Source organism: Trichosurus vulpecula, chromosome 5, assembly GCF_011100635.1.
Source record: "Trichosurus vulpecula isolate mTriVul1 chromosome 5, mTriVul1.pri, whole genome shotgun sequence".
In the NCBI taxonomy this organism is placed as follows: Eukaryota; Metazoa; Chordata; class Mammalia; order Diprotodontia; family Phalangeridae; genus Trichosurus; species Trichosurus vulpecula.
The window spans coordinates 221,767,007-221,788,383 of NC_050577.1; the positions used below are offsets into that span (position 1 = coordinate 221,767,007).

Consider the following 21,377-nt stretch of genomic DNA (forward strand, 5'->3'; position numbering starts at 1 on the left):
TCTTGTGCTGTATGCAGAAAGAACGGAATTTTTCAATAATAACATCTTGTAAATAGTTCAATCAGACTAAATCACTACAGTAATTAGAATAGATGACATAATTTCAGGCATGAATAATTAAACTGAAAATGTCATTTGTTCATTCTGAAGGATAATATTTCTCTAATTATAAATTTGGAATTTCATTTCTTCTTTGGCTTTGAATTTTTTGATTTCTACCGAAAAGGCAGCATGGTAAAGTGGAGTCAGAAAGATACCAGTTTAAATTCTGCCCCTGACATGTTCTGGCTGTGGACAGATCCCTGACTCTCATGGTGCTCAGGCTGTTCTCTAAGAATGATTGAGGACCTGCATCAGTGGAGGGATTTTTTAGCACCAGGAGTTCTCCACACTGATGACATCACAGACCTACTCACTTTCACACACACACAAAAGTGGCATGTAAATTTTTTTCCTATTGTTTAGAATTCCTATTCAGAATTTTTTTTTCTTATAATTTAAAGGAGTATTTCATGGTTGTTTTTGAAGACTGGCCCAAGAAAACAAAAGTGGAATAATGTGGACTCTATGTAATAGGAGATTCTCAATTAATTAGACTAAAGTGCCCAGTAAAGTTGAATTTTTTTGTTTCATAGAAACTGGAGGCTGATATTCTTGAAGCTAAAGCAAGTAAGGAACAGATTTTACATGATCTACAAGAGCAAAGGCAACAGAATGCTGAGCTAAATCTCCGAGCTGCAGAGCTGAGTCAACAGCTGGAAGCTGAGAGAGAAGTGTAAGCCAACATATTTTCAAAGTGGATATTGTCTATTTTGCTATTTCCACAAAGGTTTCGTGTTGTTGACATTATTTCATATTTATTAAATGTTTACATTAAATGTGTTGAATCCATGTATGGAAATGTTCATATGAAATCGAAATTAAACCTATCACAATCCAGTAGAGCCATTTTGCTTTTTTTGGGCAGGGTAAGAAAAATATCAATTGGATCATGTGACATGGGTTTGGTTTGGTTTTTTGTCATCTGTCTAGGTGCCTGGGGTAAAGCAGTTGCCCACAATTACTCACAAATTTTAGTAAGACCGTGTGGAATTAACAAAAGAGGGGACTGCTTGGGGCCACAGCCCCAGGGAGGGGTACACAAGTAAGCCAGTGGGGCAGGGAGTCTTCTCTTGGCAGCAGCCCAAACTGCTGTGAGTAATGGCTGACCTGGCATTCATAGAGGACACAAAGGGACGCCCTGGCTCTCCCTAGAAACCCTGTGCTTGGCACAGTCTCACAGCTCATGGTTCTGTTCCAGTCACTTTGGTTGCTGCTGCTCTATTCCTGGGGTTAGGGCCATGGATAATCTGGGGAAAATTTAAGGGGCATGCAAAGGAAACACCTGACCGTGACTCTTCAGGGTGGCTTGGGAGGCATTCTAACTATTTTAGCAAACGATTTAGTAACTATTTTATTAAAAACTATTTTGGTTGTAGGGGTATAATGGCCTTAAACCCTGTTACTAACTTTGAGATCTACTTTATCATTAGTGAAATTTAGTATTTTACCATTTCTAATCTTCCACGTGCTCAGCTTCTTTATTTTTCTAAAATCTTCATGAGAGAAGGAAAAGGAGTGGTAGTGATGTGATCCAAAGGATCAAAAGATAGAAAATTTTAAGTTCTGTTAGCCTTAAGCATCTTGCTTATACATCTTTCATCATAATGAGAATATTCTTTATTGAAATGTTTTAGAATTTATAATGATCATAAAGCACACTGAAAATGCAGTGCATACACATGCATGTACACACACACACACACACACACACACACACAGTTGTGGAATTTGAGAATTGCTGCAAGGGAGCTCAGTGGCTGTCTCATCCATGAAAGAAAGAAATCCCCAAAAGAACACGTTGATGAGGTAGAAGTCTGTTCCCCCTCTGCTGTGGCCCTTTATGTGGGCTCTAAGTGATATTAACCAAGTAGCCAAGTATGTATGAATATTTCTTTCCTAGAAAATTTAGCAGTTTTCCATTGCTGAACTAGCCTAGTTTTAATCTACCTAGTTCATGTCATATAGTTTATGAGATGTTGAAAATGTCACACATTTATTCTTCTATTGGCAAAGAATCTTTAAAAACTCATTAAGTTACAGAGAGAGTAAATGTGATAATATTCCAGAGTTGCTTCTTGGTTCTAGAACAATTTGTTGGCAAATACTTTTTCCTACCCCACTCCAGAAAGAAAATACTTTTTCTTCACTTCTGTAGGCCTGGGCTAACTCAGGTGTTGCATTAATAGTCAAAACTTGTTCATATGATGTATTTCATGCTTTGCCATAAAAAGGAAAGTAGCAAAGCCCCTTATGTTGCTTAGGGGCTAGCAGAAGGAGAGATTTCCCTTCCAGGTGCATGGAAAGAGCATTGACTGCATGTCAGGAGACCTGGATCCTAGGCTTGGATCTGTCACTAGCTCTGTGATTTGGGGTGAGTCATGTAACTTCTTTGAATCTCAGGTTCCTTCTCTGTCAAGTAAGGGGTTTAGATCATTTGATCTCCTAAGTCCCTTCCAGTCCTATTATCCTATAAAATCATATCATTAAATTAATTTCACTTATGGACTACAAAAGAAAAAAAATTGTGGATAATATATTTGTATGCTGCTAATATGGGCTTTTAAAGGTTTTAAACTTTTTTTCACAAAACATTTAGCGTCTCTAATGCCCATTTGGATCTACGGAAAAAATCTGATGCCCTTGAACATGCAACACAGGTGCTTTCCAAACATGAGAAAGAAAAAACTGACCTTAAGCAAGAGCTTCAGAAATTACATCAAGATGCAGAGAGTCAACGTAAGGAATTGGATGGCAAGATGCAAGCAGCAGTGACAGATTTACAGCAAGTGAAGGTGGAGAGAGACCGTCTAGTAAAGGAACTTTCTACAACCAAAGACAAATTAGCGAAAACCTCAGAGTCTTTGAAAGACTCAAAGAATGAATTAGAAAAGGAAAAGCAGAGTGGAAAAACAGCTTCAGCAGAATTGGTTAGTTATGCTTGTTTACTTTTCTGGGAAATCATGCTTATTTTACATTTTGTGTAATTATTTTAAAGTCTTTATTCAGTAACTTATTGTATTCTTTTGCATTTTCATTTAACTCCCTTTTGAGGACCAGTGGTACAGGGCGTGGAAGAAACTTAATTGTTTTCTTTGAAGGATTTTTATGAGGGGGTGATGACGAATCGTTTTCTATGTATGAGAACCACATAAGATAAAATAGATCCAAATAAAAGCAGGGAACATTTAGATTGGATGTAAATAAAACAAATTGGGAAATGATTATACAATTTCATATCCAGAAAATAAAATTTTAAGACTTGAATAGACAACCATTTTTTGCAAAAGCAGGTAGGAAGCACTTTCTATTTGGGAAAAGGATTGCATTTGGTAACAAAAGCCTGGGTTCAAATTTTAGTACTGCTCCTTAGCATTGTGACCTCAGGCAAATTGGTTAACCTTCCTGACTCAGTTTCCTCATTTGTAAAATGTGGGATGGACTAGATCAGAGGTATCAAACTTTCAGCTGGGAAAGAGCAAAACCTCCCAGTATGACAGAACCAGATTAAAATATAATTAGGAAATATTTAACAAAATAAATAAAAATGTAGTACAAAATAGATTATGTTAATTTGCGGTTTCTAAAGTCAATATGCTTCTGTTCATTTCTGTTTCAGTTGACATGACTGGACTAGAGGACAGCTGTAAGGTCCCTTCCAACTCTTAAAATCCTTTGATTCTGAAGGCATATATATCCAGGGCCCTGATTGAATTAAGAAATTAGATCAGATGACCCTTTGAAACCTCATCTAGTTCCTTTTTTCTGTATTTTGGTTATTTAAAAAGAGCCCTTGTCCTGATTTCAAGAATGGGCTCTGCTACTTACCTCTGTGACCTTTGCCAAGTCCTTTCCTTTATCTGCCTTGTTTTCCTTATCTCAGAAATGAGAGGTTTGTTCTAGATTATCTCTAAGATCTTCAGCATTCTTTGAATTACAGATGCCAAGTAAAGCAATAAAATAAAACATGTTCTTTTTAAGGAATAATCTTGGAGGTGCCATGAACTCTGTCTTGAATCTAAGACGGACAGAGAAATGGCACAAACTTTTAAACAAGCTCTTCCAGGTTTGGCCCCTTGTTCTCTGCCCTCCTTCAGAGACCACCTAAGCCAGCCAGTACCTCAACAAGACATTCCTCTGTAAAATAGCCCTAAAATGGTCATCTGGCCTTGCTCTTCCTTAGCTACCTGCAGGAATGTTAGAATCTTAGATCTCATTTTTGCCTGAAACTGTTAGATTTTCCATGATCTTGAACTCTGAAATTACCCTGTCTTACCATAGTCTTGATTTTTTTCTGTTCTTTTGACACTGGGTCTCCTTGCCTCACCCTGGCTGGAAGTATAGCAGCCACTCAGAGACCCAGCCCCACTACTGATTGACCCAGGAGCTTTGGCCTGCTCTGTTTTTGACATGGGCCAGGTCAGCCCTCCTTATGCAGCGTGGTGGCCCCCGGCACCCAAGGCTCACTTAGTAAAGACACTTGATCAGCTTGGCCTCTTGCTCAGAATTCCTTCACCAAAGGGGAGCCACCAGCCTCAGCTTCCTCTGCAGACATTATGGTCTATCCCAGCTCACTCTTTTACCATAGTCTCTCATTTTCTCTCTCGTCCCCTGCCCCTCTCTTCCTAAATCTGTTTTTCATACCATTGCAACCTCAGTTCCTCACAATCTTGGACCCTTCTTCCAGTCCAGCAACCATTGTTTGGGTGCCACTTTTTCCTCCCTAGTTTGACTCCCTAGATGAGTAAGTTGTCTTGTAGGTTGCTTTCACCTTCTACTCTCTTGCTTTTCTGCCCTACCACCATTCATACCCTGTCAGTCTTCAACTCTCAAAATCTTTTCCTACTCCAGAGCTGCCAGAAGGCTTTTGGAGGGAGTCTCTGGAACTGTGTCTGCTGGACCACTATTCTGTCATCTCTGCTGACCCTCCCTGCTGCATGGCAGTTCTGTTATTCTTCCCTGATTGAGTTGCCATCATACTGGCCACAGGAGCTGTTCCAAACTTTCACCTTAAGTGCCAGTCTCCCCTCTGGTCCCTCCTACCCCTGACCTCAGCAGGCCTATAGCTTTGGCTCTTCCTTCTCTCCTACATTCCATATCCAGTCATTTGCCATCTTTCCTTGATTATACCTCCATACCATATTTCACATTCATCTCCTCTTCACCCATGGTCACCATCCTAGTTCAAGTCTGAGTCACCGTTTGCCTCTGAGAGCCTCCTAAGGGGTCTCCAACCTGCAGGTCCAGTTGCCAAAATAACCTTCCCAAGGTTCAGGCCTGATCATGGTACTCCTTTGCTCAAAAAACTTAAGTAGCTTCTTTTACCTTTAGGGTAAAATGCAAACTTTATAGTCTGGATCCAACCTCCTTTTCCAGAATTCTTTCACACAATCTCCTTCATCCAGAAGGCCGTGTGTTTGTATATACCGAAGAATCTCTGGAATTGGACTCAGAGACTGTGGCTCGTGCCACACTATACATAGGACCACACATGGGTCACTCCCCTTCTCTGAGTCTCAATTTCTGTATCTATAAAATGAAGGGAGTGGACTAAATGACCTCCAAGATCCATTCCAACTCTAAATCCTACCTAGTCCATGTTTCAGTGAGGTAGTTAGGCAGAGTGGATAGGCCACTCACTGAGGCTCTCAGGGATCCTGTAAAGTGCTTTGCAAACCTTGAAGTGCTATGTAAATGCTACCTCTGTTATTCGGTTTTCCTTTTCATTGCAAGACAGGTTGTTCTTTATACCCTATTGTGTGTGTGTACATGCATGTATGTGCATGTGTGTGTATGTACATGTCCGTGTGTGTTGGTGTTTGTGTGTACATGTGCACGTGGGGGTGTATGGGTGTGTGTGTAGGGGGGGTTATGACCCTTTGAATGGTGGAAATGGTGGGATAGTTTAATGATTCTCATCATGGCCCAGTATATATCTTGAAATATTCATAGAATACCTGAATTTTTTATTAAAAAATGCTCCTTGGATAATCTTGTTTAACTCTTACAGGAAAAAATTTGCAAGGAACTGAAACATCAAGTACAGACTGAATGTGCCATTAAGGAAAAGAAGGAATCGAAGAAGTTACTTGAAAAGGAGAAGGAGGTAAGATTTTCTTCTTCCTGTGATGGTAAGAATTATAAAAAGATGTAAATAAAGCCTTTACGTTTCCATATTATTTTCAGCAGAGGAGCTTAGGACACAGGACGACTTGTTCAGTTTGAAAGATAGTGAACGAAAGTGTCATGTATGTGTTACTGTGATAAATGTCATGTACCTCAGTAACTGGGCAGAATGTTCCTGGACCACTGGATAAAGCTGCTGATACTTTTCTTCCTTTCCTAGGCTACTCAGCAGTTGAAGTTGCACCCCAGTTCTGCAAAGGAACAAGTCTTACATGTCCAGAATGATTCAAAAGAGAAGGAAAAAGAGGAACAGCAACTTCATGGGAAACTAAATTCACTAAAGCAGTTACTTGAGCAGAGGAAGAAGCAGACTGAAGACCTTCAAGAAGAAATAAAAACTACACTTTCCCAGAAGGTCTGACACTGTTCATTTGCCCCTCGTGTAAAATAATGCAGGGTTTAGCATGATAAAGTAAGCAAATTAATGATTTCCTCATCAGTGAGTGGTTCGTATGTGATAAGAAAGTTTTCAACATTAAAATTATAGAAAGTTTGAACATTGCAGCAAATATTTTAGTATGGAAATACATTAAATATGATTTTGGAATCACTTTGTCTTTTTTGAAGTCAAGAAGTATAATTAGCTTGCATACATTCTTTTTTTACCTTTTATATAACTGTCACCCTTTTGCACCAGCTAGATGAGGCAGTGGATAGAGTGCCAGGCCTGGAGTTGAGAAGGCCTGAGTTCCAATCCAGCCTCAGAAATGTACTAGCTGTGTGACCTTGGGCGAGTCATTTAACTTCTGTTTGCCTGAGTTTCCTCATCTGTAAAATGGGGTTAAGAACAGCACCTACCCTCCTGAGTGGTTGTAAGGATCCAATGAGATTATAATTGTAAAGCGTTTAACACAGTCAGTGCCTGGCACATTGTAGGTGCTTTAAGTTAGTTATTTTTATTATTATTATTATTAGTAGTAGTAGTAGTAGTAAAGTAGCATTACCTCACAAATTCTGAAATTGGTTTTATCACAGCGTCCTCTTGTTCCTTTGTCCATCTCACTCTTAATTGAATCCATCTTTTGTTTTCATAGTGGAATCTTCAGTCTTTTAACTTCCCCTAATCAATAGGTAACTTCAGTGCTGCCTTCACCATGTGCTCTCTCAGCTCACACCCCTCTGTAGTTGATTATAACTAAAAAAAGTCACGAAGCTATGTTGATGAAGTCTGTGACAAATTCATGTTATTTAACTTCATCTTTATTGCTGCTCAATTAATTCTTTATTTCTTATTGATTCCCTGTTGCATCTAAAGGTGACTGACTGTCTAAGACCTTTTCCATTCTCCTCGAGTTCCCAAACCATTTCCAACCCTCCTTACTTTTGGCAGATATACTTGACTTCTTTACTGAGGAGAGAGAGTCCATCAGGTGTGAATTCCCTCAACTTCCCTCCTGTGTTCCTCAAACCTCTTTGTTTTTCTATTCTTTTCCCGACTCCTATCTTAGAAGGAGAGGTGGCTTTCTTTTTTTGCCAAAGATAATTCCCCCCCCTTGTTATTTAGTCCACTGGGGACTTTCCATCTCTAGTCGTCCTGGTGAATATCAGGCCACTGGACCCAGATGGCTCTGGAGGAGAAAGTGAAGCTGGTGACCTTGCACAGCCCTCCCTCTGAGTCAACTGCAAGTCATGTCATCTTCCTGATGTCATGTCCCTCTTCAAAACAAAAAACAAAACAAGACACAACAGTACCAATAATCCCCATACCTCTCTTGTATTTTCAGTATCTCTCTCTTCACCGATCTTTCCTTTCCTCCTTCAAACACACTCAGGTAAACCCTTTGTTAAAAACACCCAACAACTCACCTTCTGCCCCTGCTGCCCCTTTATCTCTCTCTGCTTTCTATTACTTTCAGCCTTCTGGGACGAGCAGTTTAAACTCACTTCCTCCACTTTGTCACCCCTCATTCACTCCTTCATCCCTCATAATCTTTCCTCTTCTTCTGCTCCACTGAAGCTCTTCTTTATGGTCATCAGACAACCTCGTCACCAAATCTGGACTCTCTTTTTCTTGGTTTTTGTAGCTGCTCCACCCTCTTCTACCTCTCCGGCTGTCTTCCCTGCCCTCTTCCATGGCTCCTCTTCTCATTCCTTTATTGTAGGCATTCCCCAAAGTTAATACTTGAGCCTCTTTTTTCTCTACCCTGATAATCACATCCATCCCTATAGATTTAGTTATTCCTTTCTTGTGTATCTATCTCCAGAGTAGGGCTTTCTTCTTAATCTTAACCAGACTCTTTATTTTCCTACCCAAACCTGCTTTTCCTTCTGACCTCTTTAATGTTACTAGTACCACTATGTTTTCTAGGCATCTATACTTGAAATTTAGGAACATCTTAGTTACCTCTCCTTCCTTTGTGTCCCATATATAATCTATCAAGTCCTATTGAGTTTACTTTCACAGTATTTCTTGAATTCATCCCCTTTATTTCCACTACCACCATCTCAGTTCAGTCCCTTGTTACCTCGCACCTAAACAATTGTTACAGTTTTCTAGCTGATTTTTCCACTTCAGTCTCTCCCCTCCTTCAGTCCATCTTACTCACTCATGCAAAGTAATCTGCCTTCTGCACAGTTCTGCTCAAGTTCTTTTCCTGTTCAGACATTGTAATGACTTTCCATTGCTAGTAGAATAAAGTCTAAGCTCCTTAGTTTGGCATTCAAGCTCCTCTCCATTGTGCTTTCAGCCTCCTTCAGCTACCCTCCAGCCAGAATGGGCTACTTGCTCTTCAATGCATCTGCCTCCCTATATCCATTTCTCCTCATCTCCTATCTTCTCACCTTCCTACCTTTGTTGTGCCTGGAGCATACGCTTCTCCATGTTTGCCTTTTGAAATTCTCCTTATCCTTCCTGGCTAAATACTACTGACCCCTACAAAGGCTTCTCCAGCCACCAATCCTAGCTAGCATTGATCTTCTTCTCCATTGTACTTGCATGTTTATCATAAAGCCCTTTGTTCTTGTTTACATTCCTTCCATCTTTTCTGGACTACATTTAAACCCATACAGAGCAAGGATTGTTTCTTATTTGACCTTTTCTCTTGCCATAATTCTTTGCACACAGCAATAGGTTTTTCATTGAATTTAATTCCATCTAAAGCAAGATTAGATAATCCTAGTATGTTAGACAATGAATTGAGAATTTTTAGGAAAGCATTATTTTGAGTGGAAATGTCAAAAATTAGGCCCATAAATTAAGTAACATTTAGAAATGTCAGAAGTGTCAAGTTTCATATAATTAGAAGAAACTTTTGTTTTCTATTTTAAGTGTAACCATAAGGAACATTCATTTTGTGATCTGTTTTAAATTGATTTCTAGGTACCACTGCAGGCTTTTTTTTTTCTCCTTTTTGTTCTTCTGTATACTCTAATGTTTATATGGACTGAGAGTCATCTTCATCATAAAGGAGAGATTTATTTGGGATCTTTTCTTAATTGAAAAACATGCTTTTCTCCCTGTCTAGTGATGTAGCTATTTTTATTTTTGCTTGAATACTTAAATCTTTAAGGAAGATACTGAATTAATATTACTGCTATTTAAAAGCAGATACAGTGTTTTATGTATTAAGAATTCAGTGGCATGGGGTCAAAATAAAACTATTATTTATAGTATAAATGTGAACAATGACAAAAGACAAAATATACTTATAAAACTATGTTTTCATTTAGGTTTTGAAATCTTATTTTTGAATCGCAGTCTAAAAAATCTAGTACAAACAGTTCCATAGATTTTTCCCCCTTCAAGTACTATAGCTCTACTTATTATATGCAAGAAAGACAAAATTATTTTTATTAGTCTTTTTTTGAGGTTAATAACTTTCAGATATTTCTTTTAAAACTTTGGCTAATGGGTGTAATCTTGTACTAGCTAGTCTAGTCCAGGATTTTTAGATTCACGAGAATATTTCTTTCTGTTAGCTCACATTTTCATCAGTGAACTGTGTGATGGAACAAATAGCATGTTTACTAACCTTATTATAGACGACTCTGACAGGGGCAGGGGAATAGCTAGCCTTTACATAAAGAAATCAAATTTAAAATGACCTTGGCAAATTAGAAAAGAGGCTAGACACATAGATGGGAATGATAGGTATAGAGTATAGTCAAGTATAGAGTGGTAGATATACTTTGGGGAGAAATATAAGCTTTATATAAAAATATTTCAAAATACAAGGAATAACAAGCCAATGGTATGTCAGAAATATGGGTCCAAATTTTTTAAATGAACAACCTTCTAATATGTAAAAAGAAGTATAGAATGCAGGAACTATGAGGTAATGCCATCATTCTTTATGATCTTCACTGGTTAGTGTCTGTTCTCTCTTGATGGTTCAGTTTTGGAGTCTTCATATAGAGAACTTGGGAGTGAAGGACAACAAGGCCAAAGAAAAAAAGTCAAAGGCATGGTGAGCGGAATTAATTCCAAACCACAATCTAGCAATAGTTTCCAAATACATGAAAATCTCTTACAGGAAGGTGGTAATGGTAACTGATCTATAACTCCTCTAATTACCATATAAAAAGAAAACAAAGCTAAAAAGTACAGCATGAGTGAGTCAGGTTCCATCCAAGAAATCCATGAGGGGGGAGTTACCGAGGGAGGTTGTGTAAGAGCCTATGGCTAAGTGGTCATTTGTCTGAGATGGTTTAAGCCAGGAGCTCTTAATTCATGGGGTCCATGAATAGATTTCAGGGCATCTATGAACTTAAATGGAAAAAAAATTGCATCTTTATTTTCATTAACCTTTGGTTTTCTTTATACTCACATGTATTTTATTTTATGCATTTAAAGACATTCTGAGAAGGGACCCAAAGGCTTCATCAGACTGTGAAAAGGGTATATCTTGAGACAAAAAAAGTTAAAAACTCCTGGTTTAAGCATAGTCCATTTGAAGGTACTTCCTAAAAAAAAAAATCCAGAATAACATTTTCCATACTTGGGCCTACAACATTATTCCAAATTAGCTCTAGTTTCTGCTCTGTAGCAGAGATAATTTTATTAGTCTTTCATAGGAGACTAGTCTCTGCATCTTAATCATAAGTCACCTTCTTGGACCACTCAGAATCCTAGCTGGCCAGTGATCTTTACAGATGAGGAAATTCAGGTCTAGAGATGGTAGAGCAATTTGCCCAGGGCACAGAAGTAAGTTTAAAGGGGATATTTTAAACTTGGGGTCTTTAGAGGCAGTACTCTTTCAAATTATGTAGTACATAAAATATAGTTAATTGTTTGACTAGATTTTTTGTTTTTTTTTTATTTTTTATATCTTTGTTAATCACTGTTAAAAATTAAGTAGGAAAACAGCTTTTTTTGTAGTTTTTTTTTAATCACTGCAATAAGATTATGGTCCAAACTTAAATTCTTTTTCAAAAGAAATAGAATTTTAGAACACAAAGCTATATACAGCCTGGCATTTTCTCATATCACTCTCAATGGACCAGGGTACAAATTAATGCCCAAATAAATTCAACTTCTTGTTGTACAGTTTTGTTGCTACTTTTCTGACTTGTAATTGTTAAGCCACTGTTTGTGTGTTTCAGACAGAGCTTGAGAATAAACTACAGCAGCAGATAATGCTGTCATCCCAGGACCTTGCAGCCGAGAGAGACAAACTTTCAGTGTTACAGAACACTTATGAAAAGAGTCAGGAAAACCTTAAACAGCTTCAGTCTGACTTCTACGGGAAAGAATCTGAGCTGCTGGCAACAAGACAGGATCTCAAGGTATGGTGAGCTCTGTGACATGAATTCAATAGGCGTTTGTTCGGTAAATTAGCATTTATGTATTAAGCACCTTACCCTGTGCCGGGCAATGAGAGTAAGCACACAGTACTCCCTGACATCAAGGAGCTGACGTTCTGTTGAGGGAAGCAACATGTACATATATAGTGAAATACAAAATAGATACAATGCAGATATAAAATACGTATGTACATAGGTTGGGTGTGTATGTTTTTGGGGGGTTGGAGGGATGACAGTTGGGGGGATGGGGAAGGGCTTCCTGTAGGAGGCAGCACTTGAACTGATCTCTGAAGGAAGCTAGGGATTCCAAAAAGGAGATTTGAAGAGGGAGCATATTTCAGACATATACAAAGGCCCAGAGATGGAAGGAAGGACCTTTGTGAATGACGAAGAGAGGGCTGACTAGTGGTTAGAATGTGGAGTTGAGTAACATATAAAGAAACCTGCAAAGATAGGCTAGAACTCATTTTAAATGACCAAATGGGATTTTATCATTTTTCCTAGAGGCAACAGAGAGCTACTGGAGCCTTTTGCACTGGGGAGGGACATGGTCAGACTTGTTTGTACTTGAGGAACATATCTTTGGCAGGTAGTGGAGGTGTGATTGGGGAGGGGAGAGGATAGAGAGAATTCTAGGGACTCTTTTAGGAGGGCATTGTAGTAATCCAGATGGAAGGTCTTGAAGCACTGAACTAGCTGCTACCCTGTGAGGGGAAAGGAGGCAATGAGTAGGACAGATGTTAAGGAGGGAGAATCTACAAAGCTTGACAACTGATTCCACATAGGAAGAGAATGTGGAAGAATGAAAAGTCAAGGATCATTTCAAAGTTCTGAACCTGGGCGACTGAAAGAATAGTGGTTCCTTTGACAAATAAGGAAAATTTGGAAGAGAAGGTTGTACAAGTAGAAGAGCTTGAGTACTTATATGAGTAGAAACATGTTTAAATTTTGAAAAAAATTTTAAGTATTTTTTCTTGTAACTGCATATCAATTCATTTAACAATGTTTGAGTCAAATGCAAGAGGAGAGATAAAGCAACTATGATATAGGCATCTCCCTCAAGACACTTAGAATTTAGTATGGAAGAATGCAAACACAAAAGTCATTATAATACTGGAAAAATAGTGTTGTAATAGAAGTATATACAAATAAATCCTGTGTTATATATAATTAGCGCTGATTAAATTTAGTCTTTAGGAAATATTCATTAGCAAATACATTTATTAAAGCTACTGTTTGCAGTTCTGTTATGAAACGTGATCATTTGCAAGATCCTGTGTGGTTTTTAGGTGAAAATCTTACATGATTATAGACCTTACTAGGAAATACAAATGCAAGGATAGTTCAACATTAGAAAACCTCTAAACATAATTAGTCACGTTAATAACAAAAGAAATAAAACATAAAAGATTCTCAGTTATATAAAATTAAGCTTTTACAAAAATGAACTCAATATAATTAGAAGAAAAGATACAAATTGGGGGAAAATATTTACCAGAGATATTGAACCTCTGATAGAAGTCTGACATTCAAATCTATAGGAATTGACATTGATTTTTTTTGTTGTTGTTGTTTAAGAGCCACTTGCCAATTGATAGGTGGTCTTAAGATATGTACAGTTTTCACATTGCTTGACAATTTAGGATAGGGCAATTAGCACTAAAATAGTAATTGGAAATATATACTACAGAAACAAATTTGATGTGTATGGTAGCCACTAGTAACTTAAGCACCTACCATTTGTCAAGTACTGGGGATACAGAGACAATGAAATAGTCCCCGAGAGGACTCGTACACCTATAATTATATACAGAGAAGTTCAGTGTAATTTTAGAGAGATAGTTGGTACTAGTAGCTGGAAGGGTCAAAAAAGGTGTTCTGTAGGAGGTGGCATCTGAGCTGAGCTTTGGAGGAAATGAAAGGATTCTAAGAGGCAGAGGAGGAAGGGCATTCCTGGCATGGGGGACAACCAGTACAAAGGCCTAGAAATAAAAAAGACTATGTTGTGTGTGAGGAACAGCACGAAAACTGATTTAGCTGAACTCTTGATGTTGAATAAGCCTTGAAAGGTATATAGGGTAACTAGTGAAATTATTGTACATTTGGAATAATGAGATGAACCAGTTTGGCTGCTATGATTTATGCCGGGAAATTTAGTTTTATTAGCCATCCACACCAAGATTATCGTCCTTAGATATTGTTTGATGAATGGATTATTGCAATACTAAGAATCTAGACAGTCTATGCCATATTTTTACACTTTGGATATTGTTGATAGGTGGGTGACTTGCCTCACTCTCCCCATGCAGGTCCAGTTATTTTTTCTATTGAAATGTAATCAGGCAAATTTTTTTATGATGTTATTTGGTGTCCGCTGTGTTCAGGATCTTATAATTCCCTTCTCAAAGAAAATATTTATGATTCACAGGTACGAGAGTATACTAGCCTTTGACCTCTCATTTCTTACTCTCCTGAGCAAAGTTTTCCAACATATTTTTCGTCACTTTCTCTGTGCTCACCTTTACATCGAAATCACTGATAATTAACTGATTTAATTTGGATACTCTTGTCATGTTCTTTTTAGAATTTCTCTACCTCTTCCTCTGCAACAAATGTTAGTTCATAATATTCACACAGATATTCTCGGAAAATCTTATCTTGAAACCCTTCAATGTGAACTGACAAAATGTCCCATGGAGTGTTTCTTGTTACCCTTGGACAATTTTAAAATCAACTTCAGTATGTCCTAGGCTCATAGCACCAGAGCTGGAATGGGCCTCAAAAGCCATCTAGTCCAGCTTCTTTATTTTACATATATTGAATCTGATGCCTAGGGAGGTTCAGTGACTTGTTCAAGGCCACAGAGGTAGTAAGGCTCAGGAGTTGAACCCAGGTCCTTGAGCTCCGGAGCCAGTGTTCTTTCTCTTGTCCCACGTCATTTCCACTATAATATTTGCCTTTGTCAAGAATAATCTGCAAACTATCCTTCTGTTTAGCAGCAACTTTTGTCTTCTGATTTTGTTTATGTTGTAAATGTTAAGATTGTCATAATTCAGTTCTTTGAGTAACATGTTTGCTCCTTGATCACTGAACTCTCCCTGCCTTTAAAAGTACCGATGGTTAAGTTAATATTTGTGGCTAATCTAAAAACTGTGATTCTTAGCACCCTTGGCTCCCCCTTCCTCCATTTTGCTACCATCCATGCACCCTTGGAAAGGGCTACCCAGTTCTAAGGGCCATTTTGTATTTGTTTTATTTTGTCTTATTTTTTACCATGGCCAAATAATTCATCAGGTGGCAACCTGTGAGTGTGAGCTTCTCTAACCCTGGCTGTGACCATCCTTGGAAACGTTGCCAGGACTATGTTCAAATCATTGCCAGTTTGGAAGAACCTGCTTGAGATCCTGTTTTGTTGCCATAGCTTTGAAAAGCATGACGAGGCCCTGGAGGAGGATTTTGTGAGTTACTTCCCCAAATGCGTAGTACAAGTTATATGGGACTCAAATAGGAATCACAGACCAGAAATGCTGTAGTTTGAAAAAAAGATCAGGGATGGAACTTACTGATGCAGGTGCCTCATCTGATAAGGAACACTTTATGTAGGATGCCAGACAAGAATAGTAAACCTTGACTGAAGTCCTTTCCCCGGGTGGTCCTGATTTCTGGAAGGCTGTGGCAGGCCTTGCCAACCCAGGAATGTTTCAAGTATGGCTCAGTGTTGGCTTGTGTGTCTTGTGTTAGGGCCAGCCTAGCTAAGCAGAAAAAACCTCCCCCCTGGGCTCCTTAAATATCATCTTCACAAGTCTAAAGGACTTGCCGTCATTGTTGATGGAGGGAGAACCCACATTAATGAAATTATGGATCCTTTACAGAGATCTCATCCTCACAACAACCTCAGGAGAGAGGCACTATTATTATCATCTCCATTGTACAGATGAGGAAACTGAGGCACATGGGTTAGTGACTTGCCCAGGATTCACACAAGTAGGTGTAGGATGCTGGATTTGAACTTGGGTCTTTCTGACTCCAGGCTTGGCCCCTCTGTCCACTGTGATACCCAGCTGTCATTTTGCGTGACCTAGTTGGTCATTCTATAGGATCTGTAGAATTCCATAATCTGACAGCATTTCACAGAAGGTAATATTTCTAGATACTTGTCAAAGGACCAGGAGATTCTCATTATCACTCTGCATTTAGGATGGGTATCCTATGATTTAAGTCTAGACACCTGAACTCTAAAGTACTTTGAGAGAATTCAAACGGCTTTTTATAAATGGCTTGTGAATTGCTATTTATTATATCCTTGTAAAATTGGGGATGATGCATCTCATTTGGATTATTTCTTCAGTGTCAAAGTCATGGGCACAGCCACAACTAAGACCTTGTCTCTTAATGTGTTGCTTTGATAACGGCTGGAATTATATTAGTGCATAATATCCGTGTGGGTGCATTATGTAAGCTAGTAAGAATGATAACTCATTTCTGTAGTTCTTTAAGGTTTGCAAAGTGCCCTGCACATATTGTCTCATTTATCCCTCCCCCCCCCCCCCCCCCCCCTGCCCCAGCAACCCTTTGAGATAGGTGCTATTGTCGTCTCTGGTGTACAGATGGGGAAACTGAAGCTGAAAGGGATGAAGTGACTCAGCTAGTAGAGACAGCTAGGTGGCTCAGTGGATGGAGTGCTGGGTCTGGAGGCAGGAAGATGGGAGTTCAAATCCTAATTTTGACATATTTTGGCTATATGAATTTAGACAAGTCACCTGGTGGCACTATAGTGCATAGAGCACCGGCCTGGAGGCAAGAAGACCTGAGTTCAAATCTAGCCTCAGACACTTACTAGCTGTGTGCACCTGGGCAAGTCACTTAACTTCTGTTTGCCTTCATCCACTGGAGGAGGAAATGGAAAACCTCTGAAGTATCTTTGCCAAGAAAACCCCATGGACACAATCTGTGGTCCATGGGGTCACAAAGAGTCGGACCCAACTGAACAAAACCATTCAGCTAGTAAATATCTGAGTTAAGATTCAGATTCGAGTCTCTCTGGCTCCCAGTTCAGCCCTCTGTCCAGTGTTTTACATGTGAATGGCATTTACAAAAAACAATGTTGGTTGTGAAATAACTGGAATGCTTTTTGAGAAGGTATAAGGTAGATAATTTCTACATTTTATTTCTGCCTGTTTTTGTCAAAGAAAAAAAATGGTGTAGTAGGACATTGAAATGGAGCCTGATGAGAAACAAGCCAGCCAAAGTAAGATTATGCCGTTTCACAGAAGTCACCCACAGCCATCATAGTTTATTTCTGTTTCTGTGAAATGAGCAAATCTCACAATCTTCTTTGTTGTTTGGATTGATTGGACCCACATGATCTCCAGTAGGAATAGGAAGGGTCAGAATTAAATTGTGCTTTTAGCACCACCTGCTGGAATATCGATGAAGTATCACTTTTAATTTGACTATTAAATGGAATGTCTATTAGATTCTGTCCTTTGTTAAGTAAAAATAGAAGTGAGGTTTAACCATGAACACTGTGCTTTGAATTATTTATGTGATCGTGTTCAAAGAAAGGTAGCAGTTGGAATTTAAAATAAATTCTGAGAATCCGAGTACCATCCCTATTCAACCTCCTACCATCAGACATTAAACAGGGTTACTTTTTTAAAAAGAGGGGGAAAAAACCTTCTTACAAAGGTTTACTTTAAAATATTGTGTTAACATGTATAACCTATGTTGAATTGCTTGCCTTCTCAATGAGGTGGGATGAGGCGGGGAAGGGAAAGATTTTGGAACTCAAAGTTTTAAAAAGGAATGTTAAAAATGGTTTTTACATGTAACTGGGGAAAAATAAAATACTAAATAAAAATAAAATATTGTGTTGAGTACATTTTTTTTCTTTCTGTAAAAACGGATAATTTGATGAGGATGATTTTTTTGAGGGAAGTTACTGAAAGAAAACAGACTAAATAAGTAATTTTTAAATTATTACAGTAAATCCCAAATTTAACCCAGAGATCATATGGATTTGCATCAGTTCTCCTATCTTGCTGTATTTCTTAGGATTCCTCATTCATTCATCATTTTTTGTGACATCATTCCTTCAACAAGCATTTCATAAAGCACCTACTGTCCTGGGGATGCAAGCACAAACAAACTAGTCTCTGCTGTTAGTGACATTCTGTTACAGTCATAGATAAGTTTCCTCAACTGTCAGATGAGGGGCTTGGGCCAGATGGCTTATTAGGTCCCTGCTAGCTCTAGAGCTGTGATTTTGCCACAACAATTTATTCCACCATTTCTCGGGCACAGGCACCTACATTATTTCTGGTTTTTTGCTACCAGAAAAAAAATTATTTTATACATTTTTTGTCATAAATTATTAATGTTTTGTCACATGTGGAATCAGTCTTGCTCTCTTTAACTTCCTTGCTATATATTCCCAGCAGTGGAATCTTTGGGTCAAAGAGTAAGAACAGTCAAGTGACTTCTTACATAATTCCACAATTTTTTTGCACAGCATGGTTGAACCAAATCAGCTCTACAAACTATATGCCTGTCTTTCTGTAGACTCTTCAACTTTGACCATTTTCACCCTGTTATCTTTGCTAATTTGTGTTTATAAGAAACCTCACCTGTTTTGATTTGTATTTCTCATATTAGTGATTAGTTGATAGTTTACAATTCTGCTTTTGAAAATGATTTGTTCATATCCTTTGACCACTTGCCTTTTGGGAAATGGCTCTTGGTCTTGTGTATTTATGTTCGCTATATGTCCAAGTATGGCTTCTTAATACAGGCCCCTTTGAGAATTTCATGGATGACCATTAAGTGGTTATGATTTCCTACTCCTCATGCCAGCACAGTTCCTAGCTAGAGGGGTAGCCTGCTTAGTGCTAGGGCCAAGTCTCTATGGAAATGAGAAATAGCTAGCACCTGGATCCTTAGCCAAGCATTGAAAAGAAGAATCTTTTCCCATCCTCTCCCTTCATCTTTTATTCACCTGCTTTTTCTTCTTTTTTCCTTTGTATCCCTGTAATGACTAATGTGTAATAAAGTCACTTTGCAAAAGTACTCTCCTTTTGTTAAAGGTTCTATTTTATTAAGGCTTATTTTAAATCCTCCAGCGTTAGTCTGAACCTCACACTTTAGCTCCTAAACTAGTTGCTATATCATGGTTGCTATTTCTTATGCGTTACCTTTGTCTCTCCAATATGGTTTTAGACTCCTTGAGAGCAGGGATGAAGTCAAATATTTTCTCTATGTCCCCATCCCCCAAAGCACTTAAGAGAGTGCTGAATATAGTATTAGGAAAGACTCAGTAAACTCTTGTTGATTCCATATATTTCAAAATATCATCCTTTTGCTCTTAAAATTTTAGAAACTTAGCATGGCAAGACTTACTTTTGTTTTTAATTAAGCAAGACAGCCTAATGGAGAATTCTTCCTCTTACTTGTTCTGATTAAAGTATGGTTGGAAGAGTTTGTATTTTTCACAGTGTTTATTAACAAATATTGGTAAATCTTTTTTCTTAGTCTGTAGAAGAAAAGCTGTCTCTGGCTCAGGAGGACTTGATTTCAAACCGAAACCAACTTGGAAACCAGAATAAAATGATTCAAGAACTTAAGACTGCCAAGGCCTCTTTGGAGCAAGACGTGTCCAGAAAAGAGCAGCAGTTGCAAGAGCAGAGCAAAACACTACAGTCTATGCAAAAAGACAAGGTAACTTTTCTCTGTTTCTCTCCTAGACCTGGAGCTCTGATGTCCAAAAGGACTCTTGGGGTTTTTAGTTTCACTCGATAGAAGGATCCCTCTTACAGTGTTCCTCATCCAGCATCCTGTGTCTGAGCACTTTCAGCTAAGGGAAGCTCACTACCTAGGTCATTTTGTGTCCTTCAGACTTTCATTCTTCCCTATGTTAATCCAAATCTGCCTCCCTGTAACTCCCATCTGTCGACCTTCTGGAATTTACAGGATACTTGATCATTTGTCCATTCTAGATCCCTCCCAGTATTTGAAGAGCTCTCATGTGCATCAGGTCCATCTCTTCTCCAGGCTAAAAATTCCTAATTTTTTAGCCAGCTATCATATTACTTGATCTTTGCCCGTATTCAGGATGAAAAAGAGTCTGGAAACCATTCTGAACTATATTAAGTCTCCTCACTTAAAAGTTAGCATTTTGTAGTAGGAAGTGCTATTGCAGTTTTAATAAGGTAAAATGTATGGCATGTTATTAGGCTATGAATGTGAAAATATCAACTTTTTCTTTTAGTGGCTTAGAAAATTTAAACCACATTTATCTTTAGTTCTTTTCTTTGCAGAGAAATACATACTCTTTCACACAAAATGAGAAGAAACTTGTCATTTTTGGTTTAATAACCAAATAATGATCTATCATCAAATTATAGAGCTTATCTGAAATGTAAAAAGGGGAAGAGACCTGGTATAAGTAATGTTCAATTTGGAAAGGTATTTTGATAGGAAGGTCAGGCAGTGTTTTGTGATAGGCCCTTTATGTTTTATTGGCGTAATTTTGAAAACTATATAGTGTTTCAGTTACCTGTAAGTTAAATAAGTTTGTGAATAAAAAAAATGTAGCTTTATGTTTTGATTCTGGATTGACTACTTTGCGATTAAAAATTTTTTTCCCTAGTCACTGAAAGAAAAAGAACTAGCTAATGAAAAGTCCAAACTGATGGAACTACAAGAAGTTAAGGGTAGGCAGGAAAAAGAAATTTCCAAATTGAGTGAAGAACTTGGGTCCTGCAAACAAGAAAGCCTGAAGGTGAGTTGGAACGTCTGTTTTCTGACACAGCATGTTTTTGTGAACAAATACCATGCTTGCCGGACTACCTTGCCGATGTTCTATATCTAAATACTGAGGTTTCTTTGAAATTAAAAGTTAAATGAGAAAACATAAGAATTAAGATTTTTTTTAAAAGACAAGGAAAAATTAGATTTTCCAAGATTAAGGACATTAAAAAGGCATTGGCTCTGGATTTGGAAGATGTGGGGTCAAGTCCTGCTTATTGCCTATGTGACCTAAGACAAGTCATTCCCTGCACTTTGCTGCTCTGTAAAATGAGGGGATTTAACTAGATGTCCTCTGCAGTCCTAGTTCTAAGTCTGTGTGATCCTTTGAGCCTATGAAATAATCGCTGCTAGGACATCCTTTTACTTTTGCATATTTACCGTATCAGACTTTCATTTATGACCACTTGAGTAAAAACAAGGCAAACCAAGAGTTTTGATTTTGTTGAGATTTGATGAAGGAATTTCATTTATAGTCATCTGAAAAGATGAAATACTTGTGAAGTTAGCTTCCAGATACTTTTTTTTTTTTTAAAGACTGACCTCTT

At 38.1% G+C, this 21,377-nt stretch overlaps 1 protein-coding gene across 1 annotated transcript in view; it reads left to right on the forward strand.

The window, feature by feature from the left end:
* EEA1 (early endosome antigen 1) overlaps positions 1–21,377 on the forward strand; it is a 127,908-nt gene that overhangs the window by 94,356 nt on the left and 12,175 nt on the right. Inside the window, exons 18-24 of the mRNA XM_036761429.1 lie at positions 636–775; positions 2,699–3,029; positions 6,110–6,205; positions 6,446–6,640; positions 11,827–12,009; positions 19,555–19,740; positions 20,672–20,803. Coding sequence (XP_036617324.1) covers positions 636–775; positions 2,699–3,029; positions 6,110–6,205; positions 6,446–6,640; positions 11,827–12,009; positions 19,555–19,740; positions 20,672–20,803 — 1,263 coding nt within the window. The remainder of the gene's footprint in view (positions 1–635; positions 776–2,698; positions 3,030–6,109; positions 6,206–6,445; positions 6,641–11,826; positions 12,010–19,554; positions 19,741–20,671; positions 20,804–21,377) is intronic.